Source organism: Bombina bombina, chromosome 3 (assembly GCF_027579735.1).
Source record: "Bombina bombina isolate aBomBom1 chromosome 3, aBomBom1.pri, whole genome shotgun sequence".
NCBI classification, from domain to species: Eukaryota; Metazoa; Chordata; class Amphibia; order Anura; family Bombinatoridae; genus Bombina; species Bombina bombina.
The window spans coordinates 1,257,842,331-1,257,865,593 of record NC_069501.1 but is presented as its reverse complement, the minus strand read 5'-3'; the positions used below and the strand labels follow the sequence as shown (position 1 = coordinate 1,257,865,593).

The 23,263-nt window shown below is 36.3% G+C and overlaps 1 protein-coding gene across 1 annotated transcript in view; it reads left to right on the top strand.

Annotated features, from left to right (window-relative positions):
• LOC128654716 (ligand-dependent nuclear receptor-interacting factor 1) overlaps window positions 1–23,039 on the top strand; it is a 44,262-nt gene extending 21,223 nt beyond the window's left edge. The window contains exons 4-5 of the mRNA XM_053708794.1: window positions 19,482–19,715; window positions 20,634–23,039. Coding sequence (XP_053564769.1) covers window positions 19,482–19,715; window positions 20,634–21,152 — 753 coding nt within the window. The 3' untranslated portion in view covers window positions 21,153–23,039. The remainder of the gene's footprint in view (window positions 1–19,481; window positions 19,716–20,633) is intronic.
• Window positions 23,040–23,263: the final 224 nt, after the last annotated feature.

The window sequence follows — 23,263 nt, the reverse complement described above, 5'->3', positions numbered from 1 at the left end:
TAGGCGTGTGTTGTAATTCAGACCAATGATGTGAGATGAGCTCGTGATTGACGTGTAGAGACGCATCTGAATTCTACTGTTAGAGCGGTTTATTTGATTCTAATTACGAGCTTATTCTTGAATTCGTTCCCAAACCTGATAATAGATAATGATGCAAAAATGGTATAGTAAAAATAGTTAACCTATATGAAATAGTTATTATTTGCCAAATATGTTAACAGAGGTGGCTAATACTATGTTAACCTCAGTGACTCTGTGCATAAGTTTGTATTGTTATGATATACTATTTTCAATTGGCTTATCCTGAGATGTTGTTATATTATTTTTATCATATTGATAGGTCTGATAGAGATAGAATCAGATCTGAGATTGTGATCTGTGTGAAGCCTAATCTCCTAAATATGTGGTATGGAGATAACTATAATGTGAAGTGACGTGTTGAATCGTGATGACAAAAATAGTAAAGAAAAATTGAGATGAAAAAAATTTAATAAATAAAAATAAGAAACAGAACATGGAAAAAGAGGGGAAGTGTTTAAATTATAACCTCCAACCTAACTCAATTAATATGTGCTTAATATTGTGAACATGGGGGATTTATAGACCCCTGAGGGGTGCAATTAATTGTGTACTAATAATTTTAGTCTTATAGAAGAAATGTGAGAAAAAGAATTGTTAACATAATATGGGTGCGTTGATAAATCATGATAAATATCATGATGGGTGGTGTTGAAGTTAGTGCACTAGCACTTATCTAGAAACTTAGTGCATAAGTGTGTTTTAGTGTGAATGAGAAAAATAAGGTTACTAAGATTTGCTGTCTACTTTACATAGACAATCTGTTTTTACAAGAAAGGAGTAAAATTATTTATTTCATTTAATCCATACGGTTGAACTGAATTCAAAAGAAAGATCCATTTGCTCTCCGCTCTGAGTAGGGCATTCTCTACATTGCCACCCCTTATGCCCAAATTTATTTTCTGGATCCCAAAGCATTTCAGATCAGACTGTTTGGAATTGTGTCTTTTCAAAAAATGGCGAGCTACAGATGTCAGATTTTTACCTTCTTGCAGATCTTTAGTTGCATTTTTTATATTCCTCAGATGTTCTTGGAGTCTTTGTCTTATTTTTCTTGTTGTCATACCAACGTATAACAGATTACATTTGCATTGTAAAACGTATATGACTCCTTCTGTATGGCAATTGATGTAGGATTCAATTTTATGGATTTTCCCAAAGTGATCAGTGATTTCTTGTTTATTGACCATGAAGCTGCATGTGCTGCATGTTCCACATTTAAATGATCCTTTCTTGAAGGCTCCCAAGGTTCTTGGTCCCTGTAAATGGCTGGGGCTGATAAGGTCCTTGAGATTGCGAGTTCTTCTGAAGCCAGTTTGTACTTTTTCTCCCACGATTTTAGAGATTATAGGATCAGAGGTTAGGATGTGCCAATTATTTTGCATAATATTAAGAATTTGAGAGCTTTTAGGATTGTAGGTGGAGATGAATCTCACTTGTTCCTGTTTTAATTTGTTTTTCGTTTTCAACAGTTCATGTCTCATGGTATTTTTAGCTCTAAATTCTGCTTTTTTTATTATTCTTTTACTATAACCTCTTGAGATTAGTCTCTCAGTTAGTTCTTTTGCTCTTATTTTGTAATTCTCTTCAGTGGAGCAATTGCGTCTCATCCTGAGAAATTCTCCTGTGGGGAGCGCTTTTACTGTGTTGGGGGCATGAGCACTTGTACTAAAAAGTAAGCTGTTAGTAGCAGTTTTCTTACGATGGACATCTGTTTCCAATGTGCCTGTTATTGTTTTTGTAATTTTTAGATCCAGAAAGTCTATGCTTTCTTGGCTTGCTTCATAGGTCAATTTGATGTTTAGTATATTGGTATTCAGTTTGGCCATGAATTGGTCCAATTCTGTACGAGTGCCTTCCCATAGGAAGAGCACATCGTCTATGTATCTCATCCATAACGGTATTTTATTTAAATCCTCTGTATTGTCATCTGAGAACACATGTTTTTGCTCCCACCAGCCCAGAAAGAGATTGGCATAGGTGGGGGCACAGGCGGTGCCCATTGCCGTGCCTCTGGTTTGAAGGTAAAAGCCGTTATCAAAAGTAAAGAAATTGTGTGTCAAGATGAATTTTAACAATTGTAGAATGAAACTGTCATGAGCTGGGTCTTCCTCAGATCCCATAGAGAGAAACCACTGTACAGCTTCTATACCAAGATCGTGATTTATACAGGTATATAGTGATTCGACATCAGCCGTGACTAACCATGTAGATGGTAATAGGTGTACATTTTCTAGCTGAACCAAGACATCAGTGGTGTCTTGTACATATGATGACAATTGACGAAGATAATTCCTGAGTCTGAAGTCAATGTATCTGCTCGCTTTTTCCGTAAGACTGTTAATGCCAGATACAATTGGCCGTCCTGGGGGTTGTTGTTGGTTTTTGTGAATTTTAGGAATTAGATAGAAAGTTGCTACTGTTGGTTCCTTCACTTTGAGAAATTGATATTCTTTGTTTGTGAGTAGATTATCAAATTTAGCCATTTCTATGATATTCATGTATTCATGGAGGAATGTTTTATTTGGATTAAAGCTTAATTTTTTATAGCACGATGTGTCCCTAAGTTGTTTGTCTGTTTCTTTTTTGTACATATCAATGGGCCACAGAACTATATTTCCCCCCTTGTCTGAATTTCGGATGATGACATCATCCCAGTTTCTCATGTCATTTAATGCCCTTTGTTCCTGAGTTGTCAAGTTTCTTTCAGTTAGTTTGTCTGATAACTGCAGTATTTCATTACAAACTACATCAGTGAACACCTGTAGTTGGGGGCATTGATTTATCTTAGGCATAAAAGATGACTTGTTTATTATCTTATCTCGCCATTTTCTTTCTGTCAAGGAATCAGCTGATTGATCTTGTCCAGGAGTATTCTCTGTCAGTAGAGTTTCTAGTATTTCTAGAGTTTCTCTCTCATCTTCTGTCCAGCTTTGTGTTGAAATTGGTTCTGTAGGTTCTGATTGAGTATTGTTTCTACTGTAGATTCTTTTTAATGCTATTTTTCGAACAAATAGGTGTACATCTTTAATTAGTTCGAATTTATCAAGTTTCGGTGTAGGGCAGAATGACATGCCTTTGGATAAAACTTGGGTATGCGCTTCCGATAGAAGTTTTTGTGATAAGTTTATAATTCTTAGTGAGTCAGTTTGATTTGGGAGAAGGGGCTGGGAGCTCTTTGATAGGGTTTCCAATTTTTCTTGTTGGTTCTGTTTGATGTTTGACTTTTGTTTTGTCTTTTTGGTTTTCCCCCTGCCTCTTCTGGTGTGTCTCCGCTCGAAGAGGCTCCTGCCCCTAAAAAATCTTTCCTTTTTCCTCTTGTTATTCTTATATTTCTCTCCAAATTGGGTGTTTGAGGTTCCACATCTGATTCTGCAGTTTCAGATTCTTCTCCCTCTGTGTCTGAGACATCACTTTGAACCAAGTTTACCCTAGATTGTCGCCCTTTGTTGGTATTGGTTCTAATTTTCCATTTATACACCTTTTGATTTGCATAGTCAGTTTTATCCCTGCTTAGTTTACCTTGTTTTGTTTGTTTTATTTCATTTTCATACTTATCCAGTTCCTTTTGATATTGTTTATATGTTTCCTCAAAATTAGAAAGAGGTTCAAATTCTTCTAATTGTTTATTTAATTCCTGAACTTTGATTTCCAAACAGTCATATTCTTCCTTATCATGTTTAATGAGTATTTTCATCAATTTTCCTGAGCATTCTGTCAATGCTTCTTCCCATTCAATGTTATGTGATGGGTTGCGGAACTCGAATGCTGGGAATAATTGTATTCTCAATCCTCTGGGGATTAATTTTAATTCTATATATTTCTCGAAGAAATGATGGTTCCACCATAACTTGTCTTGTTTAAACATTAATTTGTGTACTTCCCTGAGGGTTGAGTTCATTTTATCTTGTATATTTGAGGCATTAGTGGGTGGATTTTTGAATACATCATTAAGGTCTGTTTCTCTTTTTCGTTGTCTAGATTGTCTGTCTTGCTCCCATTTTGAAGACATGATGGTAAGTTAGATTAAATTTTGTGTGTGCTCTATTGGTGAGAGGCCTGAGAATCAGGTATTGAAATTATTGAAATTTGAAAAGATACCAATGGCACTACTAACATATGAGACCTTGATTCCTACAGTTATTCAATAGTTAGTCAGGATGTGGGTGCTGTGTATAAAACCGTATTTAGCAAAGAAAGAGAAAGTATACACTTCTAGCACTCCTAGGTCTAAAAGTAAATTGAATCTAACTGGATGATACAAATTATTCCCTAAGGAATAAATGGAAGGGGAGAAAAACAGATTGCAAATTAAAATATAACTTTTATTGGGTTACGTTTAAAATAGGAATATACTTAAAATCACACTTAAGCACCGATTTTATTGATGTCAGCAAATAAGTACAAGTTAAGGTTATTGCTCCTAGTACTTTAGTGTAAATGTGGGCTTGGGGTAAGGACTGCTATATACTTATATCTGGAGATCTAATACACCAAATTATCTGTGTCCAAAGTTACCAATTCTTATATAAGAATTAAGTATATAATGTATTCTTTATGTCTCCATAATAATATATCTTTCTATGCGAAGTTTGATTAGGATTGGACAGTGGGTATATAATTTTCAGTATTTCTGCTTGTTTCTAGCTAAGATTATATATACCCCACTTATTATTAGGATTCTAAATAAAATCCTTAACTTGTTCAAATTAACTTCGCTTTTATATTAGCAGTTACCTACCTGAAGATTAAAGTGTAGGCTATTCCCTCCACAGTATTAAAAGCTAACTTGCATAAGTGCTTTTAAATTGTATATAAATAATCGAACTGAATTATAATACACTTTATGTTTATTGAAACAATGTATGTCGTTGTTCAACTGAATAGACTTTTATATGTTTGGTTTCTCTGCTACAACTGTAGTTCAGGATATGCCTGAGTAGTATATTCCACGACTTGTGAGTCATATATAGTTTTTTGTTGTGAATGAACTTCGGTGAAATTTATCTGCTCACAGTTTCTTTTAATACCAGTTTAAGTGGCCTCTCTGTGATGCGGCCTTTAAATAATCTTATATGTTTATCTGTTCCTATCATCACAGATTGTCACTGATTTGATTGAGTACCTGTTTGGATAACTCACAGTGTACCGGTGATTAAATAGTGTAGTTTCGTAGTACACTGAGAAATAGTTGTTCTCAGTGATACCAGAGTTTTTTAGCAGATAGATGTACAAAAATTCCGCTTGTATTGTGAGTCTATGGAATTAAACCTGCTGCTTACGTGATCACGCTGTACTTAATAATCTCACCCAAAGCTAATATAATAGCGCTCTAAATATGCTTTGTGCACTTTGGTTTTATAAGATAGAGCTATCTTACAACAAGCAGTATCGTGATTATATACCCAGAGCAACTCGAAGTAGATTTTAAATTATTAGGAGATAGCCGCAAACACAATTCTATTCTTCAGTCTTTGTGTATTTTACATATTACAGTTAGCTATTATAGGAGGGATAGTACTTGCAACAATATTCGGTACCAGCACCATATATTAACACATGATTAAATCTGAGCGTCCATTATTCAGTGAAACCGTGGCTGACTACAGTAATTTGCGGTAGCTTAAGGCTGTCTAAAAACACAGGAGCTCCTAGGACTCCTCACCATTACCCTATCGTCCCTAACATGTTTCGCAACTTGACGTTGCTTTTTCAAAGGTGAACGCGCCGCAATATTCGCGGCTTTTTAAGGCCGTTGGAAACACGCCCCCAATAGGCGTGTGTTGTAATTCAGACCAATGATGTGAGATGAGCTCGTGATTGACGTGTAGAGACGCATCTGAATTCTACTGTTAGAGCGGTTTATTTGATTCTAATTACGAGCTTATTCTTGAATTCGTTCCCAAACCTGATAATAGATAATGATGCAAAAATGGTATAGTAAAAATAGTTAACCTATATGAAATAGTTATTATTTGCCAAATATGTTAACAGAGGTGGCTAATACTATGTTAACCTCAGTGACTCTGTGCATAAGTTTGTATTGTTATGATATACTATTTTCAATTGGCTTATCCTGAGATGTTGTTATATTATTTTTATCATATTGATAGGTCTGATAGAGATAGAATCAGATCTGAGATTGTGATCTGTGTGAAGCCTAATCTCCTAAATATGTGGTATGGAGATAACTATAATGTGAAGTGACGTGTTGAATCGTGATGACAAAAATAGTAAAGAAAAATTGAGATGAAAAAAATTTAATAAATAAAAATAAGAAACAGAACATGGAAAATTGCCATACAGAAGGAGTCATATACGTTTTACAATGCAAATGTAATCTGTTATACGTTGGTATGACAACAAGAAAAATAAGACAAAGACTCCAAGAACATCTGAGGAATATAAAAAATGCAACTAAAGATCTGCAAGAAGGTAAAAATCTGACATCTGTAGCTCGCCATTTTTTGAAAAGACACAATTCCAAACAGTCTGATCTGAAATGCTTTGGGATCCAGAAAATAAATTTGGGCATAAGGGGTGGCAATGTAGAGAATGCCCTACTCAGAGCGGAGAGCAAATGGATCTTTCTTTTGAATTCAGTTCAACCGTATGGATTAAATGAAATAAATAATTTTACTCCTTTCTTGTAAAAACAGATTGTCTATGTAAAGTAGACAGCAAATCTTAGTAACCTTATTTTTCTCATTCACACTAAAACACACTTATGCACTAAGTTTCTAGATAAGTGCTAGTGCACTAACTTCAACACCACCCATCATGATATTTATCATGATTTATCAACGCACCCATATTATGTTAACAATTCTTTTTCTCACATTTCTTCTATAAGACTAAAATTATTAGTACACAATTAATTGCACCCCTCAGGGGTCTATAAATCCCCCATGTTCACAATATTAAGCACATATTAATTGAGTTAGGTTGGAGGTTATAATTTAAACACTTCCCCTCTTTTTCCATGTTCTGTTTCTTATTTTTATTTATTAAATTTTTTTCATCTCAATTTTTCTTTACTATTTTTGTCATCACGATTCAACACGTCACTTCACATTATAGTTATCTCCATACCACATATTTAGGAGATTAGGCTTCACACAGATCACAATCTCAGATCTGATTCTATCTCTATCAGACCTATCAATATGATAAAAATAATATAACAACATCTCAGGATAAGCCAATTGAAAATAGTATATCATAACAATACAAACTTATGCACAGAGTCACTGAGGTTAACATAGTATTAGCCACCTCTGTTAACATATTTGGCAAATAATAACTATTTCATATAGGTTAACTATTTTTACTATACCATTTTTGCATCATTATCTATTATCAGGTTTGGGAACGAATTCAAGAATAAGCTCGTAATTAGAATCAAATAAACCGCTCTAACAGTAGAATTCAGATGCGTCTCTACACGTCAATCACGAGCTCATCTCACATCATTGGTCTGAATTACAACACACGCCTATTGGGGGCGTGTTTCCAACGGCCTTAAAAAGCCGCGAATATTGCGGCGCGTTCACCTTTGAAAAAGCAACGTCAAGTTGCGAAACATGTTAGGGACGATAGGGTAATGGTGAGGAGTCCTAGGAGCTCCTGTGTTTTTAGACAGCCTTAAGCTACCGCAAATTACTGTAGTCAGCCACGGTTTCACTGAATAATGGACGCTCAGATTTAATCATGTGTTAATATATGGTGCTGGTACCGAATATTGTTGCAAGTACTATCCCTCCTATAATAGCTAACTGTAATATGTAAAATACACAAAGACTGAAGAATAGAATTGTGTTTGCGGCTATCTCCTAATAATTTAAAATCTACTTCGAGTTGCTCTGGGTATATAATCACGATACTGCTTGTTGTAAGATAGCTCTATCTTATAAAACCAAAGTGCACAAAGCATATTTAGAGCGCTATTATATTAGCTTTGGGTGAGATTATTAAGTACAGCGTGATCACGTAAGCAGCAGGTTTAATTCCATAGACTCACAATACAAGCGGAATTTTTGTACATCTATCTGCTAAAAAACTCTGGTATCACTGAGAACAACTATTTCTCAGTGTACTACGAAACTACACTATTTAATCACCGGTACACTGTGAGTTATCCAAACAGGTACTCAATCAAATCAGTGACAATCTGTGATGATAGGAACAGATAAACATATAAGATTATTTAAAGGCCGCATCACAGAGAGCCACTTAAACTGGTATTAAAAGAAACTGTGAGCAGATAAATTTCACCGAAGTTCATTCACAACAAAAAACTATATATGACTCACAAGTCGTGGAATATACTACTCAGGCATATCCTGAACTACAGTTGTAGCAGAGAAACCAAACATATAAAAGTCTATTCAGTTGAACAACGACATACATTGTTTCAATAAACATAAAGTGTATTATAATTCAGTTCGATTATTTATATACAATTTAAAAGCACTTATGCAAGTTAGCTTTTAATACTGTGGAGGGAATAGCCTACACTTTAATCTTCAGGTAGGTAACTGCTAATATAAAAGCGAAGTTAATTTGAACAAGTTAAGGATTTTATTTAGAATCCTAATAATAAGTGGGGTATATATAATCTTAGCTAGAAACAAGCAGAAATACTGAAAATTATATACCCACTGTCCAATCCTAATCAAACTTCGCATAGAAAGATATATTATTATGGAGACATAAAGAATACATTATATACTTAATTCTTATATAAGAATTGGTAACTTTGGACACAGATAATTTGGTGTATTAGATCTCCAGATATAAGTATATAGCAGTCCTTACCCCAAGCCCACATTTACACTAAAGTACTAGGAGCAATAACCTTAACTTGTACTTATTTGCTGACATCAATAAAATCGGTGCTTAAGTGTGATTTTAAGTATATTCCTATTTTAAACGTAACCCAATAAAAGTTATATTTTAATTTGCAATCTGTTTTTCTCCCCTTCCATTTATTCCTTAGGGAATAATTTGTATCATCCAGTTAGATTCAATTTACTTTTAGACCTAGGAGTGCTAGAAGTGTATACTTTCTCTTTCTTTGCTAAAAACTGTGTTTAAACCTGTTGCTCCGCCATGGAGTTTAAATTTAGTTCTTAAAGTTCTTCAAGGGGTTCCGTTTGAACCTTTGCATTCCATAGATATCAAGCTTTTATCTTGGAAAGTTCTGTTCTTAGTAGCTATCTCTTCGGCTCGAAGAGTTTCTGAGCTATCTGCCTTACAGTGTGATTCCCCTTATCTGATCTTCCATGCAGATAAGGTAGTTTTGTGTACCAAACCTGGGTTTCTTCCTAAGGTAGTATCTAATAAGTATCAATCAGGAAATTGTTGTTCCGTCACTGTGTCCTAATCCTTCAAAGAAGGAACGTCTGTTACACAATCTTGACGTGGTTCGTGCTTTAAAGTTTTATTAACAAGCTACTAAGGATTTTCGTCAAACATCTGCATTGTTTGTTGTCTACTCTGGGAAGAGGAGAGGCCAAAAGGCTTCGGCAACTTCTCTTTCCTTTTGGCTGAGAAGCATAATCCGGTTAGCTTATGAGACTGCTGGCCAGCAGCCTCCTGAAAGAATTACAGCTCATTCTACTAGAGCGGTGGCTTCCACTTGGGCTTTTAAACATGAGGCCTCTGTTGAACAGATTTGTAAGGCGGCGACTTGGTCTTCGCTTCATACTTTTTCTAAATTCTACAAATTTGATACTTTTGCTTCCTCGGAAGCTATTTTTGGGAGAAGGGTCTTGCAGGCAGTGGTGCCTTCCGTTTAAGTACCTGCCTTGTCCCTCCCTTCATCCGTGTTCTAAAACTTTGGTATTGGTATCCCACAAGTAATGGATGAACCCGTGGACTGGATACACCTTACAAGAGAAAACAAAATTTATGCTTACCTGTAGTGTATCCAGTCCACGGCCCGCCCTGTCACTTTAAGGCAGGTGTTTTTATTTTTAAAACTACAGTCACCACCACTGCGCCCTATAGTTTCTCATTTTTCTTACTTGTCTTCGGTTGAATGACTGGAGGTGGGGGTTAGGGGAGGAGCTATATAGACAGCTCTGCTGTGGGTGTCCTCTTGCAACTTCCTGTTGGGAAGGAGAATATCCCACAAGTAATGGATGAACCCGTGGACCACAAGAGAAAGAAATTTATCAGGTAAGCATACATTTTGTTTTTCTCTAGCAGTAACCAAAATTGTGAATAAAGTCGAAATCTGAAAATCGCAATCGCGTTTACGCATTCACCCATAACTGAACACCTCACTATTGTGCAAACAACATAGCAAATTATTATTAGCGCTAACCTGACATGAATATAGGTATGTTTCATTTTCCAATGTTGTTTTCCATAACGGAATATGTTCTATTTATTCATAATTAAATGTCTACATATGTGATGGTTTATTAAAAAAAAATATATATATATATATATATATATATATATATATATATATATATATATATATATATATACATACATACATACATACATACATACATACATACATACATACATACATACACATATACATACACACACACACGTCTAAAGATGGATATGTGTATATATATAAAATGTATTTAGAAGTGTATAAATGTATGTACAGACATATATATATATATATATATATATATATATATATATATATACATACAAACACAAATATACAAGTACACATAAATAGACATATATGTGCATTGGAGCCCTTTGCAGTTAAGTAGATGTAAACATAAAAACATATTTATGCAATTTTCATTTTTAATAAAGGTTTTAACTATGTATTTACTGTAAATATTTCACATTCCAATGTTCTGTACACAGGGAAATATGTTCTAAGTGTGTGTGTGTGTGTGTGTATGTGTATATATATATATATATATATATATATATATACACACACACATACACCTATATATAATTATATATATATATATAGGTGTATATATGTGTGTGTGTGTGTGTGTGTGTGGGTATATTTATACATACTGTATGTGTGTATGTATATATATATATGTGTGTGTGTGTGTGTGTGTGTGTGTGTGTATGTATATATATATATATATATATACACTTAGGACATATTTCCCTGTGTATAGAACATTGGAATGGGAAATATTTACAGTAAATAAATAGTTAAAACCTTTATTAAAAATGAAAATTGCATAAATATGTTTTTATGTTTACATCTACTTAACTGCAAAGGGCTCCAATGCACATATATGTCTATTTATGTGTACTTGTATATTTGTGTTTGTATGTGTATATATGTCTGTACATACATTTATACACTTATAAATACATATATATTTTTTATATATATATATATATATATATATACAGATCCATCTTTAGACGTATGTATATATATATATATATATATATATATATATATATATCTCTGATAAAGCCCTTTTGCAGCTTTAAGCCTTTGAGCCTTTATCACCTTTTTGTGCAATATATTTTTTTAATAATTTCTATTAGATGTTGTTATGAGTGTGACTGTCCTTTGTAATGTACAATTGATGTGTAAGTGTCGGAGAACAGTTAACCACAGCTCTGAGATCGCGGTAAGAATTTAAGCGTAAATCGCAATTTTGCTTAACTTTTAATATCAGCGCAATTAAAACTGCTTGTGAAAACACAATATCTCTTGCACAAAATCATTTGCGCCTCACTTGTAATCTAGCCCATAGTGTTTTGTTACGAAATATTTAAATTCTCAGTTTTATTAAATTCCTTAATATACAGGTTATATATATATAAGGTTTTCTTTCTAATGACACAGTGAGTCCACGGATCATCATCAATTACTGTTGGGGAATATCACTCCAGGCCAGCAGGAGGAGGCAAAGAGCACCACAGCAGAGCTGTTAAGTATCTCTTCCCTTCCCACAAACCCCAGTCATTCTCTTTGCCTGCGTTACAAAGAAGAGGTGAAGTTTTTGGTGTCTGATTATTTCTCTTCAATAAAGATTTTATTATTTTGGAAGTCAGAGTAGGTTTACTCTGATCTTTCCCCTCAAGATTGGGTCTAACCGTACTCCACTTCAGTCTCTTCAGTAGGATAGTGGTGGCTTTTAAGCAGTTAGGAACTTGTAAAGTGTGCTTTGCTGCGTTTTCCTAACAGGTTGCTGCCCTGGTATAGAAAGCCTGAGTAGGTTTACTCTGTCTTTCTTTTTTCCACAGGTCTCTGTGAGGAGTGACATCCTCCCATACTTTGTGAGGTCGTCTGACTGTCGGACGACTGGAATGCAGGTAAGTGCCCTTTTTGCCTACTGGGGCTAGGAGGTGAGCACTGAAAGGGTTAAGGACTCTGGTAACTGCCGTTATATGGGACATGAATTCCTTCGTTAGGAATATTCTGGCAGTAAGCAGGTACTACTTAGCATATGAGTTTGGAGACTAAGGGGTTAACTCCTTCAGGAAAGAAAGGGGTTAACTCTTTTGGGGCTCGGTGTTATTTTATGAAATATTCTCTGAGCTATCATGTCCTCAGCAGTATTAAAGAAAGAAGGAAGCACTCTTATTTTTTTCAGCGCCATTCATATTGGGAGAGTATGCAGTGTAATTTCCTCCGTTTTCTTTTGAGATCGGAGCGATGAAATGTATTTAATTTCTATATATGATTTCATAAACCTTAATTCTTAATATTCCATTTTTGTTGTTTGAAGTTCAGCAACTGAATATTTACTAGTAGAACATATGATGGATAGTGGCGCGTATAGCTGATAGTACCACCTTCAGGGTGACAAGCTGTTTGTCCGCACTCTCTGTCCTCTCTACACCCCTCTATCTAAGAGTATACAGGTTTTTTATTGCTCTGGTTTCAAGACCAGATACCTAGTTCGGGATAAAGCGTGAATATCAGAGTGCTTCATCCCATACCGTTTTTATGGCTCCGCCGCCTCTTAGAAGCGGAGCGACACCATTTTAGGCTCTTGTTAGCCTTTTCCTATAACTCTGCCTTGTTTTCAATCGTTTACGGAGCCTCGTTCTCATTATGCATATCCTTCACAGCGGAGTGGTCTTATTGAGAGATCTGCAGAGATAGGGAGGGCTTCTCTTGCAAATATTTGGAAATACTGTACTCCTAGTGGAAACGTTATTTATAAAAGGTTGAATATTTTTTAATATACATAATAATAGGTTCATGTGTTTTTATTAAGATTCTCAAATTGGAAAATTTGTTCTTGGGACAGGGGTTTGTTCTTGGGCTCTTGAGGACCTAACCTCATGTTTAGAATGTTTCACAATAAAATCATTCTTTGATTGGAGCCTCATGACTCATGTCCCTCAGGATTAATTGTCTTTTGCAATTCAGAATTGCTTGCATAGCAAAGGAGCTAAGTAAGCTGTTTTAGTAACTGGAAGTTGCTGGTGAATCCCTATTCTGGTAGGGCCAGTATTTACTAACTATTGAATGCATAGACAGCTGGACAGATAGCTCAGCATGCTAAGGCACTGTGGCTGAGCTCTGTAGCAACCCTAGGGTTGCAGGTTTGATCCCCGGCGAGGTCCACTCAGCCTTTCATCCTTACGAGGTCGATAAAAATGAGCAGCGCCTTGAGACCCTTACGGGTAATTAGCCGCGCTTTACAAGTACCCAATACATACAGTGTGTTTAACTGTTTAATGCCCAATGAGCCCAATGAGCCCCTTGTCTCCCAGGATATTGTTCAGGCAATGCCACAGCTTTCTCCTTACACGTCCCAAGCCTTTATGGCGTCACATGCAGTACCATGCGGTTCGTCTCACTCTCCTGGAGGTGTGCATTTGCTTGCAGATTATGCAGCTCGGGTATCCCTGCGGTATCTGCAGCTTTATCTGTTTTTTCTTTCTACAGAGGAAACCCAAGAGGACTTTTAATGATTCAGATAGTAAGATTTCTACTCCATTCTCTGATACACAGGTTGCTTTTTCTGCTGAGAAGGATTCGCTGGTAACCTCTGAGGGTGAAATGACAGATTCAGACAGTATAATCCCTTCATCTGATGCTGATGTGGTCTACTTTAGATGTATTCTTGCATACCTCGTGTACTGTTATAGGAGGTTTTCGCTACTTGGACGATATCAATAACCCAATGTCATTGTCAACCCTTGGAATTTTTATCTTTCTCATTTCTATGATGTTCCTCCTATGAGGACGTTTTCTAGTTGTGTTTTGGATATTTTCACAGAAAGAGGTCTTCTCCCTGTCTTCCGTCCTTAAAGGATTTTCCTGTCGCTGACTCCAATTATATGCACGGTGTAGAAGGGACCTTTTCTACTATGGATTAGAGATCTTCAATTCATATGGAGGGTAGCTTGGTCAGCTGAGAAGCCTAACTGTGGCCTAGTGGTACAGCCTAGGCTTTATAATTCTGCATTTACAGTTTCAGCATTTTGGGTTTTCTCCAAATCCTCGCTTTGGTTTTTCCTTTCAAGGATAACACCTTGTTTGCACTTGGTCTGGCTGAACTTTCTCTGAATTACGGGGTCAGGTATGTCTCTTGGAAACCTACGTAACCTAGAATTGCCTCCCAAGGGCAGCTTTCTCCTTCTAGAGTATTTGCAATCCAGGTATGACGAGAGGCATTCCTGGAACTGGGTTCAAGACCTTCCTCTCGAAGTGTTCCAATCCCAGTCTGCGAATGGGATTTAGGTATTACCTCAATTTTCTCAGGTTCTGAACTTGCATGGTTCAAGAGGGCCTGTTCATAACGAACATAGACCTAAGGATGTGTTTTTTTTTTTTTTTTTGTTCCCATGATTGGGGATCTTTTTACATTTCTGCGAGTCTTCATCCTAGTAAGACTTTTGGATCTTGGAGTATCGCAAGGGTGTTTTCCTAGACAATATATGGTTCAGGTCTCCATCTTCCTTCAAGCAAACTCTTTTAAGAGATCTTGTCCAATCCTTTTTTCCATGGATGGGAAATTTAATCTGGAGTACAGCTCCCTTGTTCCATCTACATGGGTGAATTTTTGAGAGGAGATTACTAACAGAGGTCAGATAATATAGGATCAAGAGCAGGATCTAGTGGTCCAGTAGATAGCTTATTCATCTTGCAACCAGAGGGCTAGGAATTCAAATCTAGCTGCAGTTGATTTTCCTTCACTTTTCAGTGACTCAATGTATGGAGGGAATTGGTCTCATAGTTATCATGGACATCATTCCCTTTGCTATTTTCCATAAAAGGGGAGAACTTTCGGATCTGTTTCAGAGGATAGATCTAGATCAGTCAAGTGATTTTCTCCCGTAGTGGTTTCTCAGGAGTGTCGGTCTCAGGGCGCGTACTTCTAGAGACATTCCTAGGTGATGTGACAGCGTTCATCAACCAGCTAGGGCTGGGAAACAGTCTGAGTCTTGTTAAAGGTGCAGGGATTATGGACTCGGGAGTCTCTGCTCTCCTTTTTAACATCTTGGAGTTGAGAGCGATGTACAATGCTCTGATAGCGTGGCCTCAGTTGTCCTTAAGCTTGGTTCCAGTTGGACAATATCGCCTCAATGGTTTACATCAACCACCAGGGAGGAACTCTGAGTTCCTTAGCCATGTAGGAGGTGACTTGAAATGTTCAGTGGACGTAAGCTCACAATTGTTGTCTATCTGCCATGCACATTCCAGGAGTGGACAACTGGGAAGCGGATTTCCTGAGCAGACAGATTTTTCATCCTGGGGAGTGGGATCCCCTTCCAGAGGTGTTTTCCATCTTGACTCTCAAATGGGGAGTGCAGAGTTGGATTAGTTGACGGCTCAGCAAATTTCCGAGCTGCCAAGGCTGCTCTGATAGATGCTCTGGAGGTTCCTTGGGACATCAGGCTGGCATACCGGTTTTTCTCAGATTGCACTCCTTCCACAAGTCATTGCTCGTATCAAACAGCAGAGAGCGTTGGTAATTCTAAATAATTCCTGAGTGGCCTCTCATGATCTTGTATGTAGACCTTGTTGTCTCTTCACATTGGAGACTGCCTCTGTGGAAGGACCTTCTGATTCAGGGTCCCTTCTTTCATCCAAATTTCGTTTCTCTGAAGTTGACTGCTTGGATATTGAACGCTTAGTTCTGTCTAAGCGTGCTCTTTCTGAGTCGGTCATTGAGACCATGATTCAGGCTTGCAATCCTGTTATGGTGAAGATTTTCTATAAAATATGGCGTAAATATCTTTATTGGAGTGTAGCCAAGGGCTTCTCTTGGAGTCAGGATCCTAGGATCTTGTCTTTCTCCAGGAGGGTCTGGAGAAGGGTTTCTCAGCAAGTACTCTGAAGGGTCAGATTTCTTCCTGGTCTATTTTGATGCATAAGCGTCTGGCAGATGTGCCAGATGTGCAATCCTTTTGTCAGGCCTTGGTCAGAATCAGCCTGTGTTTTAAACCTGTTACTCCTCCCTCCTGGGAGTCTTATCCTTGTTCTTAAAATTTTACAGCAGGCTCCGTGTGAGCCTATCCATTCTTTAGATATTAAGATGTTATCTTGGAAGGTTTTGTTTCTTGTTACCATTTCTTCTGTTTGGAGAGTCTCTGAACTCTGCGTTGCAGTGTGATTCCTCTTATCTTATTTTTCATTCTGATAAGGTGGTTCTGCGTACTAAGTTAGGTTTCCTTCCTAAAGTTGTTTCGGATAGGAATATTAATTAGGGAATCGTTGTTCCTTCTTTGTGTCCTAATCCTTCTTCTCATAAGGAGGGTTTGCTGCACAACCTAGATGTGGTGCGTGCGCTGAAATTCTACTTGCAGGTGACTTTCGCCAGTCTTCTGCTTTGTTGGTCAGCTTCTCTGGGAAACGCAAGGGTCCGAAAGCTACAGCTACTTCTTTCGCTCTGGCTGAATAGTATAATTTGTTTGGCCTATGAAACTGCTGTGCAGCAGCCTCCTGAGGCAATCACGGCTCATTCCATGGGGGCTTTTTCTTCTTCCTGGGCTTTCAAAAATGAAGCTTCTGTGGAACAAATTTGCAAGGTTGCAACTTGGTCCTCCTTGCATTCTTTTTCTAAACTTTTAGAAATTTGATAATTTTGCTTAGGCTGAGGTTTCTTATGGGAGACAGGTTCTTCAAGCAGTGGTGCATTCTGTTTAGGTTGCCTGTCTTGTCCCTCCCATATCTGTGTCCTCTAGCTTGGGTATTGATTCCCAACAGTAATTGATGATGATCCGTGGACTCACCGTGTCATTAGAAAGAAAACAAAATTTATGCTTACCTGATAAATTTCTTTCTTGCCACGGTGAGTCCACGGTCCGCCCTGTTTTTGTAGACTGTTTTTTGGTATATAAACCTCAGGCACCTCTGCACCTTGTGTTATTTCCTTTCTCTCCTTTCTTTTGGTGGAATGACTGGGGTTTGTGGGAAGGGAAGTTATACTTAAAGTGAAGGTAGACTTACCTTCTATTCGATCGAGTATTAGATTTTTTGGCCCCAATCAATAGGAGTTTACTTCATCATTTTTTTCCAGTCTTACTGTAAGCAAAGATATTGCCACTTTACAAATTCGACCTTTTTTTTTTTTTTGTCTCGACTTTTTTAGCTTGTCCAATTGAAAATCGGGCCGTCCAAGGAGGCGGATGACGTGGGAGAAAATAAAAACGTGATCAAGAATAACAAAAATGGAAAAACAGGTCGAATTTATAAAGTGACGATAACTATTTATAAAGGCAATAACTTTGCTAAAAATAAAATTAAAAGAAATTGATTATTTAAACTCCTATTGATTGTGGCCAGAAAACAAAATACTCAATTGAATAGAAGGCAAGTTTACCATCATTTAAACAGCTCTGCTGTGGTTTTCTTTGCCTCCTCCTGCTGGCCAGGAGTGATATTCCCCAACAGTAATTGATGATGATCCGTAGACTCACCGTGACAAGAGAGAAATTTATCAGGTTAGCATTAATTTAGTTTTTATAACAAAATCTTTCATTCCTGCCTTCTAAGCAGTTGTTAGTATAGAGTCTAGACAACTGTTTATCAAACCTGGCCTCAGGCCTCCATAACAGGCCACATTGTGAGGATATCTACACTATGGAGCACAGGTGAAATAATCAGCTGTTTAGTAAACATGGTTATTTTACCTGCTCTCATTCAAGGTAATTCTGAAAACCTGGCCTGTTGGGGAGGCCTGAGGACAGGTTTGAAAAACAGTTGTACACACCAATATCTGCCAATCCAAAAAAGGACCAATTTTTCCTACAACGTGTACTTGTGTTTCATTCATATTTGCTAAATCTGTAAAGGGTGGGGAGTGATTAAACCCTCTGAAATTGATTTTAAAACTTTACCTTTTCCTATGTAAATTTTCCATTTTAGCAAATTATGAACACAGCATGATACTTCTGGATAATTCTGTATCTTAACCCTTTGGCTGCTAAGCCATTTCCCACCTGGGTGCTAATATTTTTTTTTATTATTATTTTTGCAATTTTTGAAAACTTTTTTTTTACTTTTTTATTTTTTTTACAGACCCCCAATACTTACACTGTTGGAAAGGTTAGGTGATTACCTTTCCAACAATGGGTCTTGGGGGTCTGTAGCTGCTTAGATGCCTGAGATACAGGCTTCTAAGCAGCATGCCCCCTCCTCCTATACTTAACATTGTTAAGTATAAATAAAGTTGCGCGGTGACGTCATCACGTAATTGCGCGTGACGCCCTGGCGATGCCTGTCACTCTACAGGCACGATCGCCAGGGTAGGAGCAGCAAGGAGCCCCCAGATCTCCCTCAAGGTGGGAGAGTACTCATGACAGAGCCTTCATTAACACTCAAAGGGTTAAAGAAACACTGAACCCATTTATTTTTTTTATTATTATTTTTTTTTTTGTAATTCAGATAGAGCATGGCATTTTAAGCAACTTTCTAATTTACTCCTATTATCAAATTTTCTTTAGTCTCTTGGTATCTTTATTTGAAATGCAAGAATGTAAGTTTAGATGCCTGCCCATTTTTGGTGAACAACCTGGGTTGTCTTTGCTGATTGGTGGATAAATTCATCCACCAATAAAGTGCTGTCCAGAGTTCTGAACCAAGAAAAAAGCTTAGATGCCTTCTTTTTCAAATAAAGCTAGCAAGAGAACGAAGAAAAAATGATCACAGGAGTAAATTAGAAAGTTGCTTAAAATTGCTGCTCTATCCGAATCGCGAAATAAAAAATTTGGGTTCAGTGTCCCTTTAAGACTAAAATATCTTTTTATATATCTGATAAGATCAAATTATTTAATAAAATTCGGCAAATGCATGTGTGTTCTGCATATGTAAATATATGAATATTTTTTGATTAAAGAATTAATTTGTTTTTAATTGCCTTAGGAATGTCCGCTATCATTCTGTTATGACTTTTTTTATTGTGAAATGTAGTAATTAAAAACTAAAGAGTAGAAATTAGTTTTTATCAACACATATTCTGTCCTCATTACAGACGAACACCAGAATGTCTCCCAAATTGAAAGTGAACAACAAACTGCCATTAGACCAAATGATTAAACGGTTAAGATGGAAATTTGGCTTGGTAAAAAAAGAAAAGGTTACATTGAAAAGGCTTCCTCTGTTTCATACAGAAAGAATAAAATCCTGCACCTCAGTTTCTAATCGTCTACAGAATAATGTTACAGCAACAAACAAGAGCTCTCAGAAATATGAACTGCTGTCACAGGTCAGTATAGTAGTACATTTTCATAGAAACCTAGATTTCTCATCTTTAATGCTTTTTACATTGATCTTAGTTTTTTCTTTTTTTAAAGGGACAGACTACTCAATTTTTTTTAAAAAAAAGATGGATAACGCCTTTTTCTACCCAGTCCCCAGCTTTGCACAAGCAACATTGTTATATTAATACACTATATAACATTTAAAACTCTATTTCTGCCAGTCTCTAAGCCTATTATCTCGGTGCATTTTTATAGCTTATCACAGCAAGACACTGCTAGTTAATTTGTAACATATTAAATAACATTGTGCTCACTCCCATGTAGGTATTCATGAGTCAGCACTAATTGGCTAAAGTCTCCCCAGGACATTTTTAGTGGTGCACCACCCGGTTGATTTTACTGACCACCCGGCTAAAATTTTAGCCAATATTAAGCTAAAATAAGCCAGTATTAAAAATGTTAACTTTTTATTGCACAAATAAAAATACATTTTATGTTAAATTATGCAATTAATTGATGCTTTGGATAGCTGAAAATTTTATATAATGTTAAAATTTATTACACTGCCCCCTCCTGGGTTACTTCAAAATGCAAGAGTTCAAAAGTATTATGGGGTATTCTCTTAAAAGGTTAAAGGGACATAAAATCCAAAATGTTTTTCATGATTTACATAGATCATTTGATTTTAAAAAAACTTTACACTTTTCAGCATACCAGAGCTCACACCCAATAGCAGCTTCAGAGTGAGTTCTCCTATAATTTGTTGTTCCCAAGTTTCCTTGTTATAGAGAGTTACTTTTTCTGTTGTGGGAAACACCTGAGAAAGGATTGTAAAATTGCCTTTATGATGTGCTTTTTTTTTTTTTTTTTTTTATGAATTGTGTATATAGTTCGCAATAAACTACATTTCCTTTACTGCATAGGTTCCGTTTGAAATGCAGCAGATGAAACGAAAATCAATATCTTTGGACACTTATGAAAACGCAAAGAGACGAAAGAATGATACCTATTCAGCTGTAAACTCTGGTTCACCTTCTGTAGTGTCATCTAACGCTTCTGCCAAAACAATAAATTGTTCTACTCCGCCAAGTATTACCATTTTAACAGGACCAAGCTCCTCCGCAATGGCTAGCAGTTACCTGCCCCACACACACATTGCTTATCCTCCTGTAGTAGCTACTTCATCTTATGTCGACAGCTGGGAAGAAAATCCTGATGACTTACCACCAAGCTCTGAAAATAATTCATACAGCACCGACATCCAGAATGGCCAGGTCTCCTCTGTTCCACTTGTTCCTCCAACTATTAGGTCAGGCCCTGTGACCCCTTCTCCAGTAGATATAGATGAGACTGTGCGTGATGAGAAAATCCGACGGCTTAAAGAACTTCTTAGGGAACGAGAACAAGAACTAGAGGCCATCAGATGGCAGAGGAAACCCTAAATTTAAATCCGGTGGTGTGTGTGTGTGTGTGTGTGTGTATATGTGTGTATATATATATATATATATGTGTATATATATATATATATATATATATATATATATATATATATATATATATATATATATATAAAAAAATCATAATGTGTGTAAGACAGACACTTTTGAGATCTGCACAAAGAGGTAAATAACTTGATGCCTTCTGTCTTGGCTGGCAATCTTCACAAGCAGTTTAACAGTGTACGACGAAGTGGAGACTGAATTGAGTTAGATGTCTTCCAACAGGAACATTTTCCAATGGATCTGAGTTGCAAACCCTGCCGGAATGTGTTTTTACTGAGTTTCAGTATAAAAGTCCTTCCTATTTTGTGTGCATTCACGTTCATTTGCTTAAAGGGACATGGAACCCAATTGTTTTCTTTCATGATTTAGATAAAGCATACAGTTTACTTCTATCAAATTTGCTTTGTTCTTTTGGTATCTTTTGTTGAAGGAGCAGTAATGCACTACTGGGAGCTAACTGATCACATCAGGTAAGCCAATGACAAGAGCAAATATGTGTAGCCACCAATCGGCAGCTAGCTCCCAGTAATGCATTGCTGCTCCTGAGCTTACCTAGGTATTCTTTTCAACAACCGATATCAAGAGAACGAAGCAAATTAGATAATATAAGTAAATCAGAAAGTTGCTTAAAATTGCATACTCTATCTGAAAAATAAAATAAAACTTTTAGGTTTCTTATCCCTTTAACCCATATTGTAATAGGAACACTTTCCCTGTCAGTGTTTGTCTTCATAATTCTGCTAAGATCCATTTAGGTTCATTTATAGCACCAGAAAAAGTATTAACCCAGGAATGTTTGCTTTGAAATACTTTTGTATTTGTTAAATTTATATTTCATATGACTATATGGAATAAATAGTCAAATATGATCAGTTTAATGAAGATACATTTGCAATTTGTAGATGGTTGTTGCAAGGAGGCTAAATCCACCACCGCGGTATCAATGTGTTAAAATTATATATATATATATATATATATATATATATATATACATGTTTATGTGGCTAGCTATCTCAAATCAACAAAAGAGGATGCAAATATTGTTTTATTAATGTTGTAAATAATCTAAATTACCCCACTATCCTTTCAGCTTTTTACTTGAGTGAAAGCTGACATAGCTATTTAGTAAACTTCTACATAGTCAACTAAGTTTCTGTTTCACAAATCGGTGCAAATTTGTTAGGTGGCTCTTATAATTTATTTTTGAAATGACTTTATCATGCGGGCAAATGGTCTCTGTGTCTCTTAACTGTAGTGCACTTAGCAGGCCTGGGCCGCTGGAGAAGAAAAATGGTAGTGTTACTTGAGGACAGGTGTTGATAAATGCTGCCCTATGCAGGTATTATTGCTAGTAGTGTATTGACATAACATGCTATTGGGTGTCTGCTTCCATTTAGAATCAGTTTATATGGGATGTGGTGTCCTTTTGTAGCACTGTAGAAAACTCCACTTTATGTTTTAATGTATTTTACAAACCCAGCAAACCAAATCTGTCAGTGATCTGTTAATTAACTTCATTTTTACTTATCCTTAAACAAAAACAATTTTTTTGTGCATTACATCTCCCCACACTGACATTTTTTTTAAATATAAATTCCTTTATTTTGGAGTATATAACTATGGTATTATTATACATTTTATTTTTCTTTTGCTATTGTTTGTGTTGTGTTTTACCTTCACGTAGCCTCCGCTTTATCATCAAATCTAAGATAAGCCATTAAACCACTGTAAAAAAAAAAAGTTTGTCCACTGATTGCAAAAGTTATTTATGGTTATGTTTAATATTTGTAAGCTTGGTGATTGATAAAGTCCTTAAAGTGTGAAAAATGTAAAGCATTTGTGTGTATATATCATGTGAAGGTGCATGTCAAACAAAAAATAAGAGTTTTACAAAACCGTAATACAATACTTTCCAGGCAATTACTTTATCCCCATAGCAACAGAAAAACAGCGGCACTCCAAACTGTATATTCTTTCACAGATTTATTGCAGCATCAGCAAACACAGCATTGTGTTTTTATCATTACTTTATCCCCCACATCCATTTAGCC